General features: G+C 50.8%; 2 protein-coding genes across 2 annotated transcripts; one reads left to right on the top strand and one right to left on the bottom strand.

Annotated features, from left to right (window-relative positions):
* Positions 1-8: 8 nt before the first annotated feature.
* Positions 9-3,601, bottom strand: ttc22 (tetratricopeptide repeat domain 22). The gene is made up of 8 exons (XM_029146587.3): positions 3,217-3,601; positions 2,548-2,827; positions 2,355-2,410; positions 2,168-2,283; positions 1,949-2,067; positions 1,277-1,438; positions 1,050-1,202; positions 9-973 (listed from the first exon to the last, which is right to left on the bottom strand). Exons 1-8 carry the CDS (start codon positions 3,477-3,479, stop codon positions 437-439), a joined length of 1,686 nt encoding a protein of 561 aa, XP_029002420.1. The 5' UTR covers positions 3,480-3,601; the 3' UTR covers positions 9-436.
* Positions 3,602-5,809: 2,208 nt separating this feature from the next.
* lurap1 (leucine rich adaptor protein 1) lies at positions 5,810-13,768 on the top strand. The gene is made up of 2 exons (XM_029146592.3): positions 5,810-6,307; positions 10,165-13,768. The coding sequence occupies exons 1-2, from the start codon at positions 6,095-6,097 to the stop codon at positions 11,068-11,070; spliced, it is 1,119 nt and encodes a 372-aa protein (XP_029002425.1). The 5' UTR covers positions 5,810-6,094; the 3' UTR covers positions 11,071-13,768.
* Positions 13,769-19,604: the final 5,836 nt, after the last annotated feature.

Genomic DNA, 19,604 nt, shown 5'->3' with positions numbered 1-19,604 from the left:
ACAGTGAGTTAAGTAGAAAGTCGCCTTTTATTCACAGTGGTTTTTCGTGTACAAACTCCTGAGTGGGATTAAACGATCGTTGCATGTGAAGTCTTTAGCGCCCTCGTCTGGTCACCAGTGGAACACTCATCACAGTCGCACCTCAAGCCTAGTTATATCACTGTGTCCAGTAGCTTTTCAGCGACGCTCTCAAACACCCACAGGTTTTTGTTTTAAACCTGAAGAACGTTCACAATAAATTATCACCCACATCGTGTTGTTTAAAGTCCTTAAACAGTAAAGGCATTCAGTGAATGAATCACAGCTTTGACTCACGGCTCATCACAGTGTTTATCTGCTATCTGCTTATCGGTGAAATGTTGTCCGGTGCCATAGAATCACTGCACGCCCGCATTTGTTTGCTCACGCGCCTGTTATCTGTTAAAGCGTGATCGCCTCACGTGTACGACACACATCTGGCGACGGGCCTCTTCTTGGCCAGCTGTGTGGGCACCACTGTCTCCAGCAGCCTCCTCACCAGATCCGTGCGCCCCGTGCTGATCAGCGCCCTGGACAGCTCGGTGACCTCGGCCGTGTGGCTCCTGTACAGGCACCTCAGCTCCAGCTTCACCAGGTCCGTGGTGTACGTCTCCTCCGCCTTCTGCACCCACGTCTCCAGCTGGGTGACGGCGCGGCCCGCGTCGGGCCCGGCCTGCATGAACAGAGCCAGCAGCGCCTGCAGGAGGCAGCGCAGCGCCGCCGTGTCCGTGCTGCCGGGCCGCTCCAGCTCCACGGCCCGTTTGAAGCAGTCGGCGGCGTTCTGCTCCTCGCCCTTCAGCAGCAGGCAGCAGCCTCGGAGCACGTGCAGGTCCGGCAGGGCGTCGGCCATGCGCCACTGCAGCGCGTGCGACAGGCTCACCAGCGCGCTGTTCACCGCCCCCTCGTCCACCATGAGGCCCTCCTGGAGCGCGTCCACGCCCGTGTAGTAGAGCACCTGCGGGGGAACGCGGGTTAAGCTGCTGCGGTGGAGGAGCGTGTGCCGGTGCCGTGCGACGGCTTGGTGCCGGTACCTGTGCCAGTTCCAGGTGAGTTCTCAGACTCGGACGCACGGCCAGCACCTTGTTCAGGTCCTTCCTGGCCTCGGTGAGCTTCTGCCGGTCCGGGATGGCACCTTGGCCACACTTTGCCCTCTCCAGGTCTCTGATGTAGAGCGCTGTGCTGATCTAAAAGGAAACGTCGGTAAATAGAGGGCTGTGCATCATCAGAGCGGTGCACGGACCCAGTGGTACCGGCCGACCTTGGCCCGGGTGCAGTAGGCCTGCCAGTTCAGCTCCGGGTCCGGCAGCACGCTGAGGGCCATGTTGCAGATCCCCGTGGCCATCTCGTGTTTGCCCGTCAGAAAGAAGACCTTGGCCAGAAGGTTCAGCACGAACGCGTCGTCACTTGCCAAGTTTATGGCCTGAAGACACAGACGGTGGTGAGTTAGCGAGCGCGAAGCGGAGCGTCTGTTTGAAACAGGACGTCGGGAAGACAACAACAACAGAAGCGCCTCACGTGTTAATCTGGGAAATGTGTCCTGAGAAGAGAAGAGACTTTCATTTGGTGATGAGGTGAAAGAAGGAAACGACGGCACGGCTCAGATTTGTCACGCGTCGCACAAACATGGTGGACGTGAGAATAGAAAATACAGCGAATGCTGGCGAACAGCCTGTTACTGGCAACAAACCCCAGCGCCAGGAACCAATTCTGCTTTTAACAAGGCCTCAGCAGCTGTGTGTGTGTGTGTGTGTGTGTGTGTGTGTGTGTGTGTGTGTGTGTGTGTGTGTGTGTGTGTGTGTGTGTGTGTGTGTGTGTGTGAGTGTGTGACGCGTAAACCTGTCCACCGAAGAGCACTCAGAGTTTCCACTGTGGAAACAATCCCACAATGCACCTCTCTATACGAGAACGCGAGTGCTGCGTGGCGTCTTACGGTTCCGTAGCAGGTGAGAGGGTCCGAGGCGGAGAAGCCGCAGTCGTGCACAGACATGGGCACGGTGGTGAAGTCCCCCTTCCGCTCCAACATGAGTCCAACGTAGCACCAGGCGAGAGCTGTGGCGAGCGGAGGAAAGCGTGTTGTTGTGCAGCACGTAACATTCCACACGCATTCCACTGTGTCTGAGTGTGATTTACAAGTCGCTGTGTTACGGACCTCTGTGGAGGACTTTGTCAGAAGCCAGTGTTTCCTTCAGGAGCTGCAGGCCTTTATTGTAGTGAGAGAGTCTGGAGTACTCGGAGTCCTCCTTGGTTTTCACTATGTCGTCCAACCTGCAGGTGCAGAGCGACTGTCAGACTGCACCGCTCGTAAACGGCGGCCGTGCTTGTTGTCGGGGCTGTACCTCACGTAGATGATCGCCATTTTGAAATACCAGCTTCGCTTCTCCTCTGTCGGGATCTGAAAACAGCAGCATGACGTAACAGGGACTCAGTCATATCTAACGATTGGTAAAGCTGCACAGTTGAACAACCACCAGCTCCCATTAAACACCAGTTCTTTCCACCGGTCAGAGCTCCCCTTGGTTCTGGTCTCACCAGCTGCCCGCCATAGTCCAGAGCCCTGTTGTAGAGCATCAGCGCCGCCACCAGCCTCTCCCTCAGCTCGTCCTCGCCGTGCAGCTCCACGTCATACGGGTGGACGTAGGCCTGCTCGGCCAGGCCGCGCGCGGCCGGCAGCCGCGCCTCCTCCTGGGCCATGAGCTGCGACACTCTCTCCACGCACTCGGCCGCCTCCGCCTCGCTCCCCAGCCGGTCGTACACGCAGCCCAGGTTGGCCCAGGCGTTCAGGTTCCCCGGGTCCTCTTTGCAGATGCTCCTGAAGGGCACACGTGCAGGGGTTACGCTGTCTGCGCGCGGCCAGGGAGCAGGTGTCAGCGTTAAATGTATGAATGTCCCTCTGACAGCAGCCTGTGAGCGTGCAGCACAATGAGCCGTTGCGCTGTCTCAGCAGGAAGGAGGTAGTAGATGATTAGTGTAGATGCATACTTTGATTATTGTTCAGGAAGGAATAGAAAAAGGTGGTGGTTTGTTGTGTAACTGTTGGCAATTAGTTAATTCAGTTGTGTGGTTCTTTAAGGCAGCAAAATACTTACTTAATTAAGCAATTTTTCAAATTAAAGGCATTTACTGCTGTGATATTTATATATCATTATCAAATGCTGCTTGTTGATTCTCTTAAATCCAGATGATCAACTTGTGTCTCACCTAAATGCTTCCTCGGCCGCGTCCAGCTGTTCCAGGTGAAAGGCCAGCAGACCCAGCAGGTTTCGGACCGCGTACTGCAGGTACCCGACCTCGGCCTCCAGCTCCCCCCGCAGGCTTTCCTGCTTCAGGTACGTGTCCCTGAGCCGCAGCCTCGCGGGCCCAGAGGGCTCACAGTTGAGGTTCAGGTTCAGGTGGAAGTGGCCGGGTATGTAGTCCATGTCCTCTATGAGAGACTCGATGTCTTCGCTGCTGTCGGCCTCCATCCTGTATCTGTGATTCTAATTGTGTTACTGTCCGACAGGTCAGAAAACCGCTGCGAATCGAATGTCGTTTGAAGTCCCTACTTAAGAAAACAGCCCGTCTTCCTCCGCCCACAGTTGTAACTTAGTGTGACACAGGCATCCACCCACTGCTGCCATGCAGGAGCATTCAGGTTGGACAGGTTCGGCTTGGGAGTGACCGAGGAGTGGAACGGAGCGCAGGAAAATATATTTGAAAGCTCGTGCTAAAGAGAGTTTTTATAGCGTTTCGTCTGTTTCCCCCCCGCTGTCTGTGTAATCTGTACCCGGCACAAGAATGTGAACCATCAGGCCGACACTGAAGGAGCGCAGTCAGACCTACTTCACCGCCTACGTTGGTCTGTTTAAACACAAATAATGAAGACTCGAGGATGAAGAACTCCTCCAAAGCTTTTATAGTACACACTTTGTGAATGTGAGACCCAAATGACCATTGGATGAAGACATAATAGGCCTTTTTCTTAACGTTTTTGCATTTAGCAAACCACAAATGAAAATGGAAGAAATGAGAGGCATTGAGTGCCATGAGCCAAACCATAACATTTCTTATTATTTTCCTCCATGGCCCACATTCAGAGGAGGAAACACCCACAGTGCCTCGGCACAAACTAGACCTCAGCACTGACGTTGGAGTATGTGGGGAATGCAGCATATACGGAGTAAACTTTCTAATACTAAACTCGTCCGGTTCTGACGTGTGCTGACACTGTGCTGCCCCCGAGGAGACAGAACCCAGTTCGGCGGCGTTGCATAATGTGCACAGCACCAGTGCCTCTGAGTGGTCAGCCCTTTTACCCATTTGAATCATGTGGGTGTGCAGAAATCTGAAAATATTCTCCTCTTGACAACGGTTGCCATGGTGGTCATCACGGATACCAGGGAGACTGCATGGCAACATAATGATCAGAGACGTCTGCTTCGGTGGTTGTGCGCTGTTCAAGTTGTGCGACAACAGTTTTCTGGTAAAAGCTCCAGTTTAATGTTCTGCTGGCAAAGAGTCTTTTCAAAGAGGAGGAAGTGCTGAGGCCAAATAATCCCTCAAAACCTATAGAAAACGCTCGCTCACATATTGAAGCACAGCGTCGACTTTTGCTCTTAAACTAATCCTTGTTGACTGATGCACTTCAGACCTTCTGAGTCAGTCTTATACGTTTAATAGGCCTTTACAGCTGAAAACCTCTCTGCCTCTTTAAGCCACTTAATCACTATTGACTATGGCTGCATTTCCATTCAGTCAGCTTCTCTCTGGCAGCAAGTGTTCACAGTCAGAAGCATCTTCAGCTCTCCAGAGACGTCCTCTGACTGCAAATTACGCTCAATGTCTCTTTGTGGAGACATTCATAGACAAATACATATAATTACATCGATCCAGCAACTTTTCTAGGAAATTCATCCATTAAGGGTATTGGTAATTATTGGTATCTGCTGCTTACAGTTGATTTGCAATAATTTATTGTAATTAAACTGTGAATGGTTAAAACATTAGCCATTTGGCTTCAAATGTACAGTAATAGATGTTGAAGTCATTTCCACAAGGAAAATGTCAGTGGTGAAACTATGGTCATTATACAAACCATTAACGTTGTAACGGATGGTATCTGTTTCCAGTGACAGCAGCATTTAGTCTTCATTACCCCAAACACTTTCCACTAGCTCACGTCAGTCCAGCAGTCACATAACCACACGCTTCAACAGTACCTGCGGTTCCACATGAGGACGTCCAGACCCTTTAGGGAAATATCTGCTTGGACTGAGCCTGTGTGGGTCGGTAGAAGACTGCCATGTACACTTAAGCTGCAGGGCATTAGTTTGTGGTAATATATGTAGAGTTTTCGGGATTTTCAGTTGTCAGTAACAATAGAATTATACAAACAGAACGTTTTAATTGTTTGACTGGATTAAGTTAGATGTGTATGAAATTAAGAGGACAAAATTAGTACCCAAAAGTAGATTTATATTTCATGATATTTCAACGATTTTTTATACTTTTCTCATTCTGTCAGGGTTGGTCTTTTATTTTGAAAATCGACAACCCCACACCGGGTTTCTTTACGCGTGTTTTATTTTGAAAGTCAAACCGGAAGCCGTTCGGCGTCACTCTCGCTGACTCGACAGTCTGGGGTCTCCTAACGCGCTGCAGTTTCTGCCCGCTGTCATCATGCAGGTGGAATATGCGCAGTGTGTCCCAGCGCAGAAACCCACGAGAAGAGGCATCAGCCCCGATCAGACCACAGCAGACGCACGCAGGACGCTGGACCCTGGAGACCACCGGACGGTATTTACCGCTGTGGAGGAACACGCCTGCGGAATAAAAGGGGGATCACAGGATTAAACTCTATGTTCGCCGTGGTCGGTTTGACAAGATACGATGATATAGATAAAGTAAAGCCATGAAAATATATACAAAGCCGCGCTTATTGGCTTTTCGGCTGGAGTAAACACGCGCTGTGGTGCGCTTTTCTCTTCTGGCGCAGTCCAACTCCGCTGGAGGCGCATACTGTAGGATGCCGAACAATCCTATAGGAAGTGACTCCTGCAACACTTAAACGGGATCTGTTCGCTTTAAAGCCACGGACGCGATGGATGAAGGCACAGCCACCGAGACGGTTCCGGACCTGAAAGACATAGAGGTGAAGATCGGCCGGAAGACCCCCGAGGGTTTGCTCCGGTGGATGCGGGAGGAGGCGTCTTCTCTGCGGGGAGACGCAAAGCTGACGGCCCCTCATGGCACCGGCAAGGAGACAGGGAAGAAGAGCCTGGACGAGAAGATCAGGAAGCTAAAGACAGAGATGGTAAGAGTGGCCACTCGGCTGTGCGCGTGCGGCGCGCGCGTGCGTCCGGCTGTTGATCCTGATGCTCAGCTCAGGTTGTGAATTTGAGCCTCGTCTCTGCTCCGGCGGACACTGAAACATTTATCAGTAGATCAGGCGCTGGTGAAAACTATAAACGAGTCGTAGTCATGAATCCATCATCTAATTATTCATTAGCTTTAACAGAAAAAAAACTGATGACACCGTTTTTTATTCTTCGCCTAAACTGTAAATAAATAGATTAGTGACAAATGTCAGTAACTGAAATATGCCGCACACGTCAGTTTCTGTCTGTCCGCATTAAACGCACCAGTTAAACATGACCAGGAGGAGTTTTACTTGCTGAAGTGAACGGGTACAGACAACACTGGGGCCTAATTGTGCTGAAAATGACCGTGAACACACATGACAACGTCGACGGGACGTCTGACGTGTCAGTTGCCTCTGACATAATCTGTCTTCGCTCGTGGGTTAAGAGTCAACAGCAGAAACCATCCACTCCATCTCTCATGGTTTCGTTATTGAAACATCCTGAGTGATGAATGATGAAGGCTAACTCTGTTCTCCCCGGTCATGTGACCTGCTCGTCACCATGCCAACAGCTGCTGATGGCTGCGTTTCGTCCCTTAGACGGCAGATTATTTCCTGTTGAGCAGCAGCGGTCACGTCTCGAGCTTCGCACCGTCTTTAGATGAATCCGTAACGAGCCGCCGGCTCTGCGCCGCTCTTTGCCGCTCTGTGCTCTTCTCCACCGCCGGCTCTTTGCCGCTCCGCCGCCGCTCCGCTCCGCCGCCGCCGGCTCTTTGCCGCTCCGCTCCGCCGCCGCTCTGCGCTCCTCTCCGGGCCGCTCCGTGCACCGTCTGCCACGCATTCCTGCGGCGGCTGCAGGCACGCACCCAGCCCGTAGTTGGGACACAGCACTTGCCTGGCCACAAGCAGCCTCCCACACGAAGCCCAGCTCCTCCGGAGAGAGCTGCTCCAAAACACGCTGGTCAGACGCAAACATCCAAAACACATTATCAGCTCGGCCCCGTCACGGAGACGCGATTTACTCCACGTCAAACCAGAAGTCCGGACGTGAACAGAGCTTCACTATAACGTAGTAACTTTATCAGGGACCTTTGAGAATGTGGAGCTATAAGTAATAAATAACAATGCACTTATTCATCTTTCATTTCACTTATGTCATGGAGAGGGTCGCGCCACTGTGTGTGTGTGTGTGTGTGTGTGTGTGTGTGTGTGTGTGTGTGTGTGTTGCACTCTCATCGTGAACCCACACACATTAATGTCACAGTCCACATATGGACAGGGTGTTTAACAGAAGGCCAGTGTCTGCTTCATTTTCTCACGTTGTTGTAGATGTGAGCTCGTACGCTCGTATTTATAGGATGACGGCCTGTAACATCGAGGCGCTACGGTTCTACGGTTCTAGGGTTCTGCGGTTCTGCGTGTGGGCCGTAGTTCCACCGTGTCACCAGCAGTGATGAAACACGGCTCTGCTTCTCTTCAACAAACAGGACGTCACACGTTGCTCCTTCAGGTTGATGAAGGACGACAGCGGCTGCTTTTACGTGAATCGGTGACTCATTGAGCTCCCGCTGCCGCTGCCGCTGGGCTTTGTCTCTGTCCAGAGTCTGAACTGGCCGATGCGGGCGGTTATTGATGACCCCGGTGATGCACTTTGTCTGTTAGAGCTGTGCGTTAGGCGCCGCCGCCGGAGGAAGGACTCTCTCCACTCATCTGAGGTCACTCTCCGTCCTCGTCCTGTCTCCGTAGCTTCCTCCAGGTCAGTTCAGCGTCAGCGTGAAGTCGGCTCTGACTGCACAGCTGATCTGGAGCCAGTGCAAATCCCCCAGTCTGTCTGCTGACGTCTCTCATACCGTGGACGGTGTCAGTCTGACCGTCGTGGCCGAATGACCTGATCTCTCTTATTCCTGTCACCTCTTGATTGCTGAATCTCTCTCTCTCTGCTGTAACATGTTCTGTTTATACAGACGAGTGAGGATGAGTGGGTACGTCATTATTTTAGCTCCGGGCGAAGCAGGCAGATGGAGGGGCGCTGCGCACCTTCTGCAGGAGCGTGGGGCCTGGAGGGACTGTGCAAGGACGGCACGTCACCGCCGTCTGATCGGAAGGGTGAACCGACGGGTAGTGACGAGGGAGAGAGAGAGAGAGTGCTCGCTCGCTCGCTCGCCCATCGCTGGTACCTGCTGGCAGCGAGGCCGCAGCCTGTTCTCCAGCCACAGGACCCCAGGAAGCCGCTTCCACCGCATCACAGAACAGGCTTCATTCATAGTTGCCTCATCTCTGCAGTTATTCAAATTCAACGATGAATGTAATAATATCAAACGGAAATATTGAACTAGGCCGTGTCATGTGATATTAAAATCAGCCTCTGCTGGAAACCGATCTGGCGTGTGACATATTCTGAAAGAGAAAATCAGGGAGAAAGAGCGAAGCAGGAGGCGTTGGCCTGTGCAGGAACCACATGGCAGTCATTTGGGGGTTTTATCTCAATTGTCTGCGTTTCCCAGCAGCTGCAGCTCCACTCTGTGTCTGGTACAACAATACAAGGAGAAGGAGGTTCAGGCCCTAAACATGTGCCGCAAAAGCCAGAATATGGCAGAGAAAAGGTCCAGGAATGTTTCCAGAGAAAACCACAATATCCAAGTCCAGTTCTCTGCACGTAGAGTGTCACACTGGGAACGTGATTGAGTGAAAGCCTTTTTATTTTGGTGGTTGTGTTCAGGGCTCAGTGTTTTTCCTCAATTTCTAAAATCAACAGTCTTTGCTCTTGTTTTTTGTCCTTTCCAGTTAATTGTGTGTTTGGTTAACGACCTTCTTGAACCGACAAACCTATTTGCTGCTTATTAGATATTAGATACTTGTTAAGTTTTGAGTTGGAGTTAACAGATCTACAGTTTTGTATAAACCTTCCTCTGTTTTTTTTTAGAATTGTTTCTTTTCTTTTGCACCTGCCGTTAAATAGTCTGTGATGATGCGCGTCAATCAAAAAGGAAAATGAGCTTTTCAGAATCAGACGGGAGCCACAGTGCTGTGAGACGCACAGCAAAAATGAAACACCTTTGGCCCCACTTTGACCTCTTTGTCCATGAATATATTTGACTTCATCAGGATAATTATGACCTCTAATCAATCAGGGAGATACGAACATAATGGAGGTCCCCTGAGGAGCAGCAGCACAATACACAATGCAGAACGCTGTTGGCATGAAAACAAGCTGGACGCTTTCCACCGTTAGCACAAAGCGCTGGCATGCTTTGAAAAACATCACACTCAGTTTGCATGAAGGACAAAAAACAGGAGTAACGTCCACTTTTCCCAAAACAAAATAAAATAAAACAAATCAATTTATCACCACTTTGGGATTAGAAGTAAGGACATGAATGTAGCTGGGTGACCTCATGCCAGCCGAATTTCCACCGTGGGACTTCCAGCTCAACGCTGTGGTTGTCGCTCCTTCGTGTTGAGGTGGAGCGTGTGTTTCCGTTCTGCGCTACGTCTCCCTTTCAATTTGTTTGCAGGATAATTTGACGCCACCACATGCAATCTGCCGCCGCATCCACACGGATGAGGCTCCAGATCGCCAGCGTTCGGCTTCTTTGTCTTTGCTGCTTCTCAGCTGATGATCTGCATGTGTGCTAATTGATGTGGGAACGTCTCGGCTACTTGTGTATGTTAATCATCAATTTAGGCGCGTAGGTTAAGGTTCGGGTTGGCAGCAAACACACATTACACATTAAAAACCTTACCGATACTTGACCCTCCACCTGTTACGTGCTCCCTGATATTTACTGTCCTGTGGCTCGTGTTTACAGGCCTGCCTGCGCTCTGCGGACGTGAAGATCCTGCAGCAGCTGCTGGCCGTGCACGAGGGCATCGAGGCGGTGAAGTGGCTGCTGGAGGAGCGCAGCACGCTGACCAGCCGCTGCAGCAGCCTCACCAGCAGCCAGTACAGCCTGGGGGAGGGCCCCGACACGTCCTGGAGAGGCTCCTGGAGCAGCCTGCAGGACCCCAACGACAGGCTGGACAACGTCTCCATCGGCAGCTACCTGGACACGCTGGCAGACGACATGGACGAGTACTGCCCGTCCAGCTCGGAGTCCGTCATCTGCTCCACCGCGCCGCTGGTGTCGGAGGCCGGGACGGGAGGGAGGTGTAGCACAGGGGCTGGAGGCGGGATGCGAGCGGCTGCAAATGGCAATGCAGGTGGGGCTGGAAGTGGGGCGGATGCAAAGGAAGGAGGGACTGGGATGAGCAGCGCTGGCACTGGAACAGGGACTGGGATGAGCAGCGCTGGCACTGGAACAGGGACTGGGATGAGCAGCGCTGGCACTGGAACAGGGACTGGGATGAGCAGCGCTGGCACTGGAACGGCAGCTGGGTTGAGGTCTTCGCCTCATGAGTCTGAGGTCCCCAAGCAGGATGCTCCGGTTTGGAGCCGCTCTGGGGACAAGGGGAAGGAGAGTCCCGTCTCCAGGGACAAAACCCAGACGCAGTCCGTTAACGCCAACGGTGTCGTGGAGAAACAAGCCGCGCAGACAGGAAGCCCAAGCCGCTCCAGCCTCGCCGAGAAAGTGGAAACTGGCCAGAGCCCCAAGCTCAAGCCCTACAAAAACGGAAAGATCGAGCTGGATACCTGCAAAATAAACGGCAAGATGCGCCTTGAGTACGACGCACACTGGCGATGGGTGCAGTCGCAGGAGGATGTGACGTTTTTGTGATCACCACCACTGCTCAGCTCAGTGGGGGGTGGGACAGGAAGCACACGGACCCTGTCCTGGCTGAAAGACAACTGCACTAAGTGACTGTAAACATGATGTCAGTGTTACGCCGGATGCACACGGCAGGATTTGGCCCACGTTTAGCCAAACTAGGCCTCCACACAAACCTAGAGAGATCAGCTCCCAAATCCTGCGTCGGTTTTCCTCAGGGCCTTTCACGGCGTTCCCAGATTGTATTTAAGTTTGAACTCATGCTGAACTCGCTAAAACAAAGCACAGTGAGAAGATCTGCCAGAGCGCTTAAACACCACGGTTTGATGACTAGTAGAAAACGGTTCTAACTGTAATTAGGTTTTGCCCCATTCATCCACAAACAGTTTCCACAAATGACAACACCACAGGTTGTAGCTACACTTTATCCAGAGCATCTTGGTCCTGGTTACTATAGCAACCACTGGACAAGTGGCAAATTATGGCTCCGTAAAATCTTCCTCTGGGACTTACAGAAGGATGGGAGCCTGGTCAAATGTGTTGCATCTACATTACAATTCACAGCAAAGAGCCAAAGTTGTCCCTTATATAAACCTTATTAGATCACAAATAACATATATTGTATAGACAGTATTAAAGTATTAACAAAACGTAACCTGAGTGATAGAGTCCTATGCTAGAATCTTAATGTGTTCCTCCCTAAACACTAAACACAGTAGAAACAGATGAACCCACTGTTAGCATTGATGTGTGCGTGGATCCAGCTCCTCCAACTGCTATGTTGTTATCTAGTCACTGGATCCCACTCTGCGTCAGGAACGTGGTCGTTGTGTTTCTTTAAACCAGTTGTGATGAACTGTGATCGTTTCAGGAAGCAGACGTTGTGCCTGACTGATTGCCTGCGTTTTGAGACGACTGCACTGTTGTTATGATAATCAAGCGCTTCGCCCTCGCTGTACTTTTGCCGCTTGCTTGCGTCTGTGCTGCAGCCTGAAGGGGGCGCGTCGCATGATGGTGCCCAGAGCTTTAGGGGAGAAGAAAAGCAATATTTGCCGGAGCCTTTCCTCTTCACAGACGAAGGCAAAGCATTGTCTGCGCCTCGGGAGCGGCCCCGGCTGCTGACAGGTACCAAACACCTGCCTGAGAGCGGCCGGACGGGGTTTCAGCTCATTCACGGCAGCGTTGTGTTAGTGCCACACAAAGTTACGTAATCAGCACAAACAACGGGTTCAACGCGTGCTCCTCCGTCCGTTGTGAAGGTCTCTGTCTCGCTGTGCGTTTCCTCTCCTCCTGCCTCGTTAGTTTGCTTTGATGGAAAAGTCCAGTCCGTGCCAACGCACACACGACGCGCTCTCTCTAGAGACGACACCGTGAAACCAGCGCCACAGAAACAAACGGGTCGAGGGCGAGACACAGCGAAGTCCTAAACGAGTTGGAAAAACTCAGCCTCGACCCAGTAGTTCATGTACTGTATGGTCTATGATGCGACCACAGTGTAGACGTGCGGTCTGGACCCTCCTGCTCCTGTTCATCCTCCTCTGCTGCTTCATGGTTTACTTATTAGCAGAAGCATATGGGACAACCTACATTTAGCCGTGGAGACGAACCTGTGAAACCCGTCACTGTTTTATAGAGACGTCCTGCACTGAAGCCCGTCTGGAGCTGCAGGGATCACTGAGCACAGTTAGACAATATGAGAAGGCTGATAAAAACCCTCGGTAACAGCTGCTGACGGTGGAGGTGCCAGGAGGGTTCTGTATGGATGCTGAGCGTCTGCGCCAGCATCAACACACACATGCTGCTGGTTGAGGAGCAGCTCGTCACATTAGCTTCGTGAGGCTGTAGCGTAGATGGCTCTAGCCTCGGCGTCGGGTGCCAGGCGCCCGCCAGCTATTCTGGGCACCGGGCAAACAGCGCAGCGCGGCCCCGCCGTTGCCATGGCGACCGGGCCGGCCGAGCTCTGGCTCTGGGACGGTGTTTACAGCTGCCAAGCGAAAGCAGGTGACGTGGAAGTAAACGTCTGATCACATTGTCTCACATCTTTCCAATTAGAATTAAACCAAGCAGCACCAGAATACGCAGATGTGACTCATTCCACCCAAACAATAACACTAGGTATAACATTTTAGTAAATTGAGCCGGTTAAAGTTTCATTCCAGCATTTTGTGAAGCACGATGTTGAACGGGCAGCGCTGCCAGGTTCGTCCCCTTGTGAGGAGCTACAGTAGAGACCCGTGTCTCCCAGGGGACACACAATCAGCTGATGAGCGTGGCTCAGAGATGAGGAGGCGCCGGTGTCCTGCTGTTTTCTTGTGTCCTCTCACGCATGCGGTACAAACAGCCCCGTCCTGGAGCGATGTGAGTCTCTGTGGGTTCACATCAAGCGAGGCACTGGGACTGTTCTATACTTTCCTGCAACATCTCACGCCGTTCTAGTCTTTAAATGAACCCAACGGTTACACAACACAGAGCTGAGAGGACGGGAAGATGAAAGCCAAGGATGGACAGGCTGAGTGAGTGGAGCAGTATTTTTAAATGCTACGCTGCATTTCTTTTGTTTCGTTACGCAACGTGTCCTAAATGTTATTTTTATTAGTGAGGATGAAACGTTCAACAGACACAGTAACTGATGTTCACCGTTGTGCAGAGCTTATGCAGTGTGTAAATTATTCGAGCTTCTCCAATAATTAAAGCTATTTTAAATGGATCTGCTGGTGGTTTCATTGCATTAACACAGCATCCTGAGCAGTTTAACCCTTCATTCTCCAGTTTGGGGAAACACACGTTTCCCTTGACAGCAACACAAACCTAAAACACATCTGTCCTCTCCGGATCTCTTCCTGTAAACGACTGAGTGCATCCAGTGAACATTTTGTAGGTCGGTACTTTAGCCCAGCCATTACCGGCCATTACAAAGGTTTGTCAATGCAGATGCATTAGCACTCACAGCACTCAACAGCAGTTCCCCTCCTTTACATGCTAAACAGAACACAGGCACTGGCTGCAGCCATGTCTAAAGGTGTGGGCTCCTAGTGAGAGTGGAGCATACAGTATATGCAGCCTCCGACTCTGATCCTCTGGTTCTACATGGTCCAGCTTTAGGACCGACACTATCAGTAGCATGTAATCTAACAATAACCTCTGGGCAAATCTGCTCAGGCTGATTTAAGTGGAGAAGGACTGCAGGGATTATGAGGGCGGGGGGGTGTTATTAGGTGCTGTGTTCTCAGCTGATCTGAACATTATCTGCTCCGCTGAACAGGCCGAGGTGACGGCTGTGGGATGAGGACGGGCGTGAGGACGCCGTGGGTGAGAGAGGGCCACAGGGCGGATTAGTGGACGGAGGCGCCCGCTTATTCGGTGCCATTTCACCACGAGCACAGCCGTTAGCGGGTCGATGGACCCAAGTCCAGGCTCGATTCACCAGTCCTGCTTCAGTTTGCATGAAAGTAAGAATGTGCACATGTACATGTGTGCCTTTGAGCAAGTGTGAGTGGAGTCAAAAACAAATAACTTAGATTGTGTTGTTTATTTTATTACTGTTGTTTTTTGGGGATTAAAATATTAGGGACAGAAAAGCACTTATGAGCATCAGTGGTATTAAATAGCATTAAGGTCACAATATGTTTACACATTTAAAAACACTTCCAGTCGGGGCTCGTTGAGGTGACGGACGTCTGCGTCTCCGTTTCCTGGCGTCGGTGTCAGTTGCTGACTTCCACTGTCCAGAGGCAGTGGTTCGGTCTGGTACCGCTCGGCTCCGCTGAACGACGCCGGCTGCGTGTTTGCGGCTGCCGACGCCTGCGTCAGCGCAGATTCCCGTTCACAGCCAAGCACCAAACGCCGCCAGAGCCGCTGACGCGGAGCAGAGCCTGAACTCAGTTCTTCGGCCGATTGTGTAAGTGCCACCGCCTCGACCCGCGCTCCGTTCAGGCCTCTGACGGGGTATTTTTATTTCCACTTGAGTGTGGGCTTTTCCACAGCGGCTGAGTGCGCGCAAACAATGTGGGGCGGCTGTAAAATCGCAGTGGGAGGCAGAAACGCAACACACACACACACACACACACACACACACACACACACACACACACACACACACACACACACACACACTGAGGATGCTGTTGTTGGTAAAGACAGAGAGCTCTCAGTCTGTCTCTGTGAAGACACAAACACATAAACCCAATCGACCATTTCCACTTAAGCTTTAAATCCAAGAGAAGACATAATGAAAAGACATTTGCTCACCGCCGTCTTGCCGTTCTGTCGCCTGTCCACTCAGGTTATGGACCACGTTCATAATGAGCCACAGACTCGCTCCACTGCTCCCCTCAAGCATCCCTCGCTGCCATGACAGCGACCAGTCAAAACAGTCCGGGTCCAAAAGCACCACAGAACCGCCTCTGCTCAGCCTCAGAGTCACGAGAGCCGACCGCAGATCCCGACCTCTCCGGCCTCGAAAGACTCGTTCTTTAAGTCAATATCACCACAGCGAGCTCAGTCTGATGAATGAAACCAAATCACGCGCCACAAACGATGAATCGAGCCAAAAGAATGCAGGGAGTTTAACTACGGCAGCATTACAGCACCTCGAATGGCTGGCAAGAGGTGGTTGTGATAGAGTGAGTCACAGTTTATTTATTACAGTTGAACCTTGAGACGATAAAAGAAACTCGGCCAAAAGGGGGGTATGAGCTCAGCAAGTGGAAACTCACTGAGGTAAGTGAAGTACAATTTGTCGTGGATAATATGAGCACTGATCCAGGAAACACAGAATTCAGCTCAGGAAAGTCTGACATGACCACAGTGGCTGTAAGAAAGAATAAAGAGGAGAAATGAGCTCCTGTCCAGAGCTCTGGTTCTCATTCTGATGAACCATCCGATGAACTCCATCTACTACTATTACTACGGTTCATGTTGTTCTCATCCTCTCATTCATTCCTCACATTAAAGACTCGCTGAAGAATTCGAATGCGAGGACATTCGGACGTTCCCAGACTGTGGAATGTGGAATGTGGAGCGGTCCCAGGAGCTGCTGCTGCTGCTCAGTGTTTTTACTCCGGAGGTCCCCGGGCTCCATGGGAGTCGGGGGGAAACAAACAAGGGGGCATAGCCGGGCCTCGGTGTTCCCACCGAGTGATGTAATCCGGCGCGGGTCGAGGTCGGCGCGAGCCGGGCTTCTGGGGAGTTTCCAGCGGATCCTCGACCACTTAGTCACAACGTGGGGCTGAAGCCATCTGGTCTGTGTTAGCGCAGCGGCGTGGTCGATTCTCAGCTGGAGCCTGGTCCCAGTGCCCCCAGTGCTCCCAGCACAGTTACTTATACTGTACACAATGGGTGATGAGAGGGGAGATAGAGAAAAGCAGTTACTGCAAAAAGATGTGAAAACCGATCATTCACAGTCATCCCTGTAAATTCTGCATCCACATGCATTTAGCACGAATTATCCTTCATTTCTCTCAGGTTTATCAAGTGGTTGTTTAGAACCAAGTAACATTATTGCACTATTACATTAAATCTGCAACACTGCAGCAATAAAAACACAACGCTACTGTTTTAAGGTGTTTAAAGACCTTTCACACCTACAGTTCGACCTCGCAGCCTCATTAGCCTCATTAGCCTCATTAGCCTCCTGTAACGACTATGTGGGGGACGACTGCTGAGCCTGACGTTCCTTCACCACGTCTGCTTCTTCAGCAGGATTCTTATACAAGGGCTCTACTATTTTTTTATGAAAAAGTGTTTCCAGAGTGGAAGAGTCACAACGTGTGGAGGACAGAAGCCTCGTGCCTGTAGTGGAGCCCAAAGCAATTAGGCCTCAACGGAGTCAAAGTGAGAGGAGGAGCCTCTTTCCCAACATTAACCAGAGACAAGCAGCCTTTGTGATACACATGCTTCCTGATGTGGAGGCCTTTCATTCATCTGACCCATTTAAAAGAGACGAGCCGGTGCCGCGGGTTCCTCCTGCAGACAGGCCGTGCAAACAGGGGGTCAATGCATGCGACTGGACGTTGAAATGCGGAGCAGCAGCTCATTCGCGTCTACACAGATGAGCCCTTCGATGGCGTCCGCGGACGTCTGCTTTTGTCCCCGTCGAACTCTGTGACCTACTTCTTCTGTCGGACATGTTGAGCCAGGAAACGTGATGGCCTTTATTCAGGGGCCGAGCACAAATGCAGGCTGCGGTCCGCTTTGCTGCGCTCGTATTGTCCTCGTTGGCTTCATTTGCGTTTCTGTGTGCGAGGAGGAAAACTGGAGATGAGCGCGGTCTTCATCCGCTCCCACTCATTATAATGCAGTTTTCTGTACAAAACAAGAACCTCAGAGCCACAGAAGACGTGATTCAACTCATCACATCATGTATCAGGGCTCTGCATCCTTCATTACCGCCCCATAAAGTTGTTTATAACAGTAAATACTGCAGCAGTAAAGTGTATTTAAACTAATGTTGATTCACATCACTGGTAATGACACATGTCTCATTCATGCAGTTGAGTTTAAACAGCTCATATGTTCTAACTCTGATCTTTCCAGATGCCTTCAGGGACCTCCAGTGCAGAGCAGCTCTCATCACACAATCCCAGGCGTCAACAGCGTCTGTCTTCATCTCCCTCTCACTCTAGTTGCCCTCATCCACCTGCTGCTACAGATGCTTCCAGTCTTTTTCCTCTAGATCCATATTTCTGATCTCTACTGTCCGTGTGATCTGCCTCTGTTCATGAATGTTCATGACATCGATTTCCCTGCAGCAGTGGAGCTATGACTGCAGATTACAGGGGACCAGAGGCTCTGCGTTCCCTGAGAACCCGCATGTGTCCGGTCTGGAACCAAACCCTGTTTATTGGGAGAGAGAGAGGAGCCAAAGCATGGACATGTGTGCTTCTGCATCAGCAAAGAGCTTTTCTTCAGTGTGGACGAGCCGACCTTTACCACAGATGTTAAAGCTCTCAAAGCTAAAGCTAAAGCCCTCTGCGAGCGCTACACAAACCAACGCCAGATGATCAATGAGGATTTACAGCATCAAGCTTATGAGTCTTTGTCGTGATCCGCGTTATTAAGGCTGAAGGAGCGAACCCAGAATGATGCGGGAAAACACTCTTTCTCCCCCTTCTTGATGATTCAATCACTTCCATATGACCAGCGTGGAGCTACAGTAGGAGATAAATGAGCTGTGGCCCGTAGCTGTGTTTGTGCAGATATTTCCTGGGAGGCGAGAAACGCTTCTGTGGATTTGAGCAGCACGGGTTTGAAATGGATGGTTGTTGACAGAGACGATGATGAGGTCAGGGAGTGAGACAGGAGAAAACATTTGTAAAATACTATAAAATATAACTGATCTATAGGACAGTATTGGATGTCTTTCTATAATTGAAGCTTTTATAAATCCATGCGTAGAAGAGTTTTAAACTGGAAGTTGACTGTTTTCACAGCCTGTTGCGGTTTATCTAAAATCACACAATCTGTTTTCTCTGATCGATAACATCACGTCTGACCACCAAGAAAAATTCATTTGTGCAAAATGAGTTTTGTGAGAACATTCCTCACCGCGTCAATCACTTATTAGCAATATTAAAAGCGCTACAGTGTAAATCTCTCTGGGTCACGGCAACGCTATTGAACTAAATCGTTTGTGCCAGGAACCTTCAGCAGCTTATTGAGTCTTCAAAAGGGAAGTTAATGTGCATAATCGCTCGCTCTCCACACTAATGAATAAAAGTCCAATGTTAAGAAGAAGAAGATTACCACATTTCACAGATACTTAATGTGTTTGCAGCAAGTGACTGTGTGGGTTTCAAAGACCCTGATCAGCTCATTCAAGCTACTTTGACCTAGTATGAACCTGAAACAGAGGCAATGTTTTCCTCAGAATCTGCCGATGAAAACAGCAGTGCATGAATAAATAGAAGGCGTTCAAGCACCAGACAATAACTTTGTCAATTAGACCATCAGCATGCAGCATCGTGGTTCAGCTGAAGCATCAGGAGCCTCGATGCTGATGCTGAACCACATAATCCTCAGCTTCATAGCGTGAAGACTGTGACCATGAACGTTCTCCCACCTCTCGCTCGCGCTGTGTTTACACGAACTCTGTGACCATATTTGAAGCTGGCCTATCGTGCCATCAACCTCAGCTTCAGGCCTCCGCGCCAAAGGCAGCTCCATCGTGTCCTTCTAAGGCGAACACAGAGAAGGGCCTTCGTCGAGGGTACAGGATCTGACACCCTTTAATGGCGCTTTTCTGACTTCTTGTGGCTGCAACATGAAAATGCACATATTCACAGGGATCAGGTGTGAGAGGCTGGCAGTGACTGGGCCTTGGCTTTCCAGCAACGCAGGGGCTTAAGCCAAAACTGGTTCAGACCCCCTGCTTCAGACATAAAATAAGGATTGTAGAACAGAACGCACGCGGGCCTGTTGGAGGATTTGGTTTCTACTGCCCTCTAGTGGAACCTGACTGATTATCACGTTGCAAACCACAACTGGGTGTTGGCAAGGCCTCAGATCAGTATTAACTGGAGGAAAACATACAAAGCTACCATTGT

This window comes from Betta splendens, chromosome 4 (assembly GCF_900634795.4).
Source record: "Betta splendens chromosome 4, fBetSpl5.4, whole genome shotgun sequence".
Taxonomy (NCBI): domain Eukaryota; kingdom Metazoa; phylum Chordata; class Actinopteri; order Anabantiformes; family Osphronemidae; genus Betta; species Betta splendens.
Note: the sequence above shows the minus strand (reverse complement) of the source record. Positions and strands in the feature narration are given on the sequence as shown.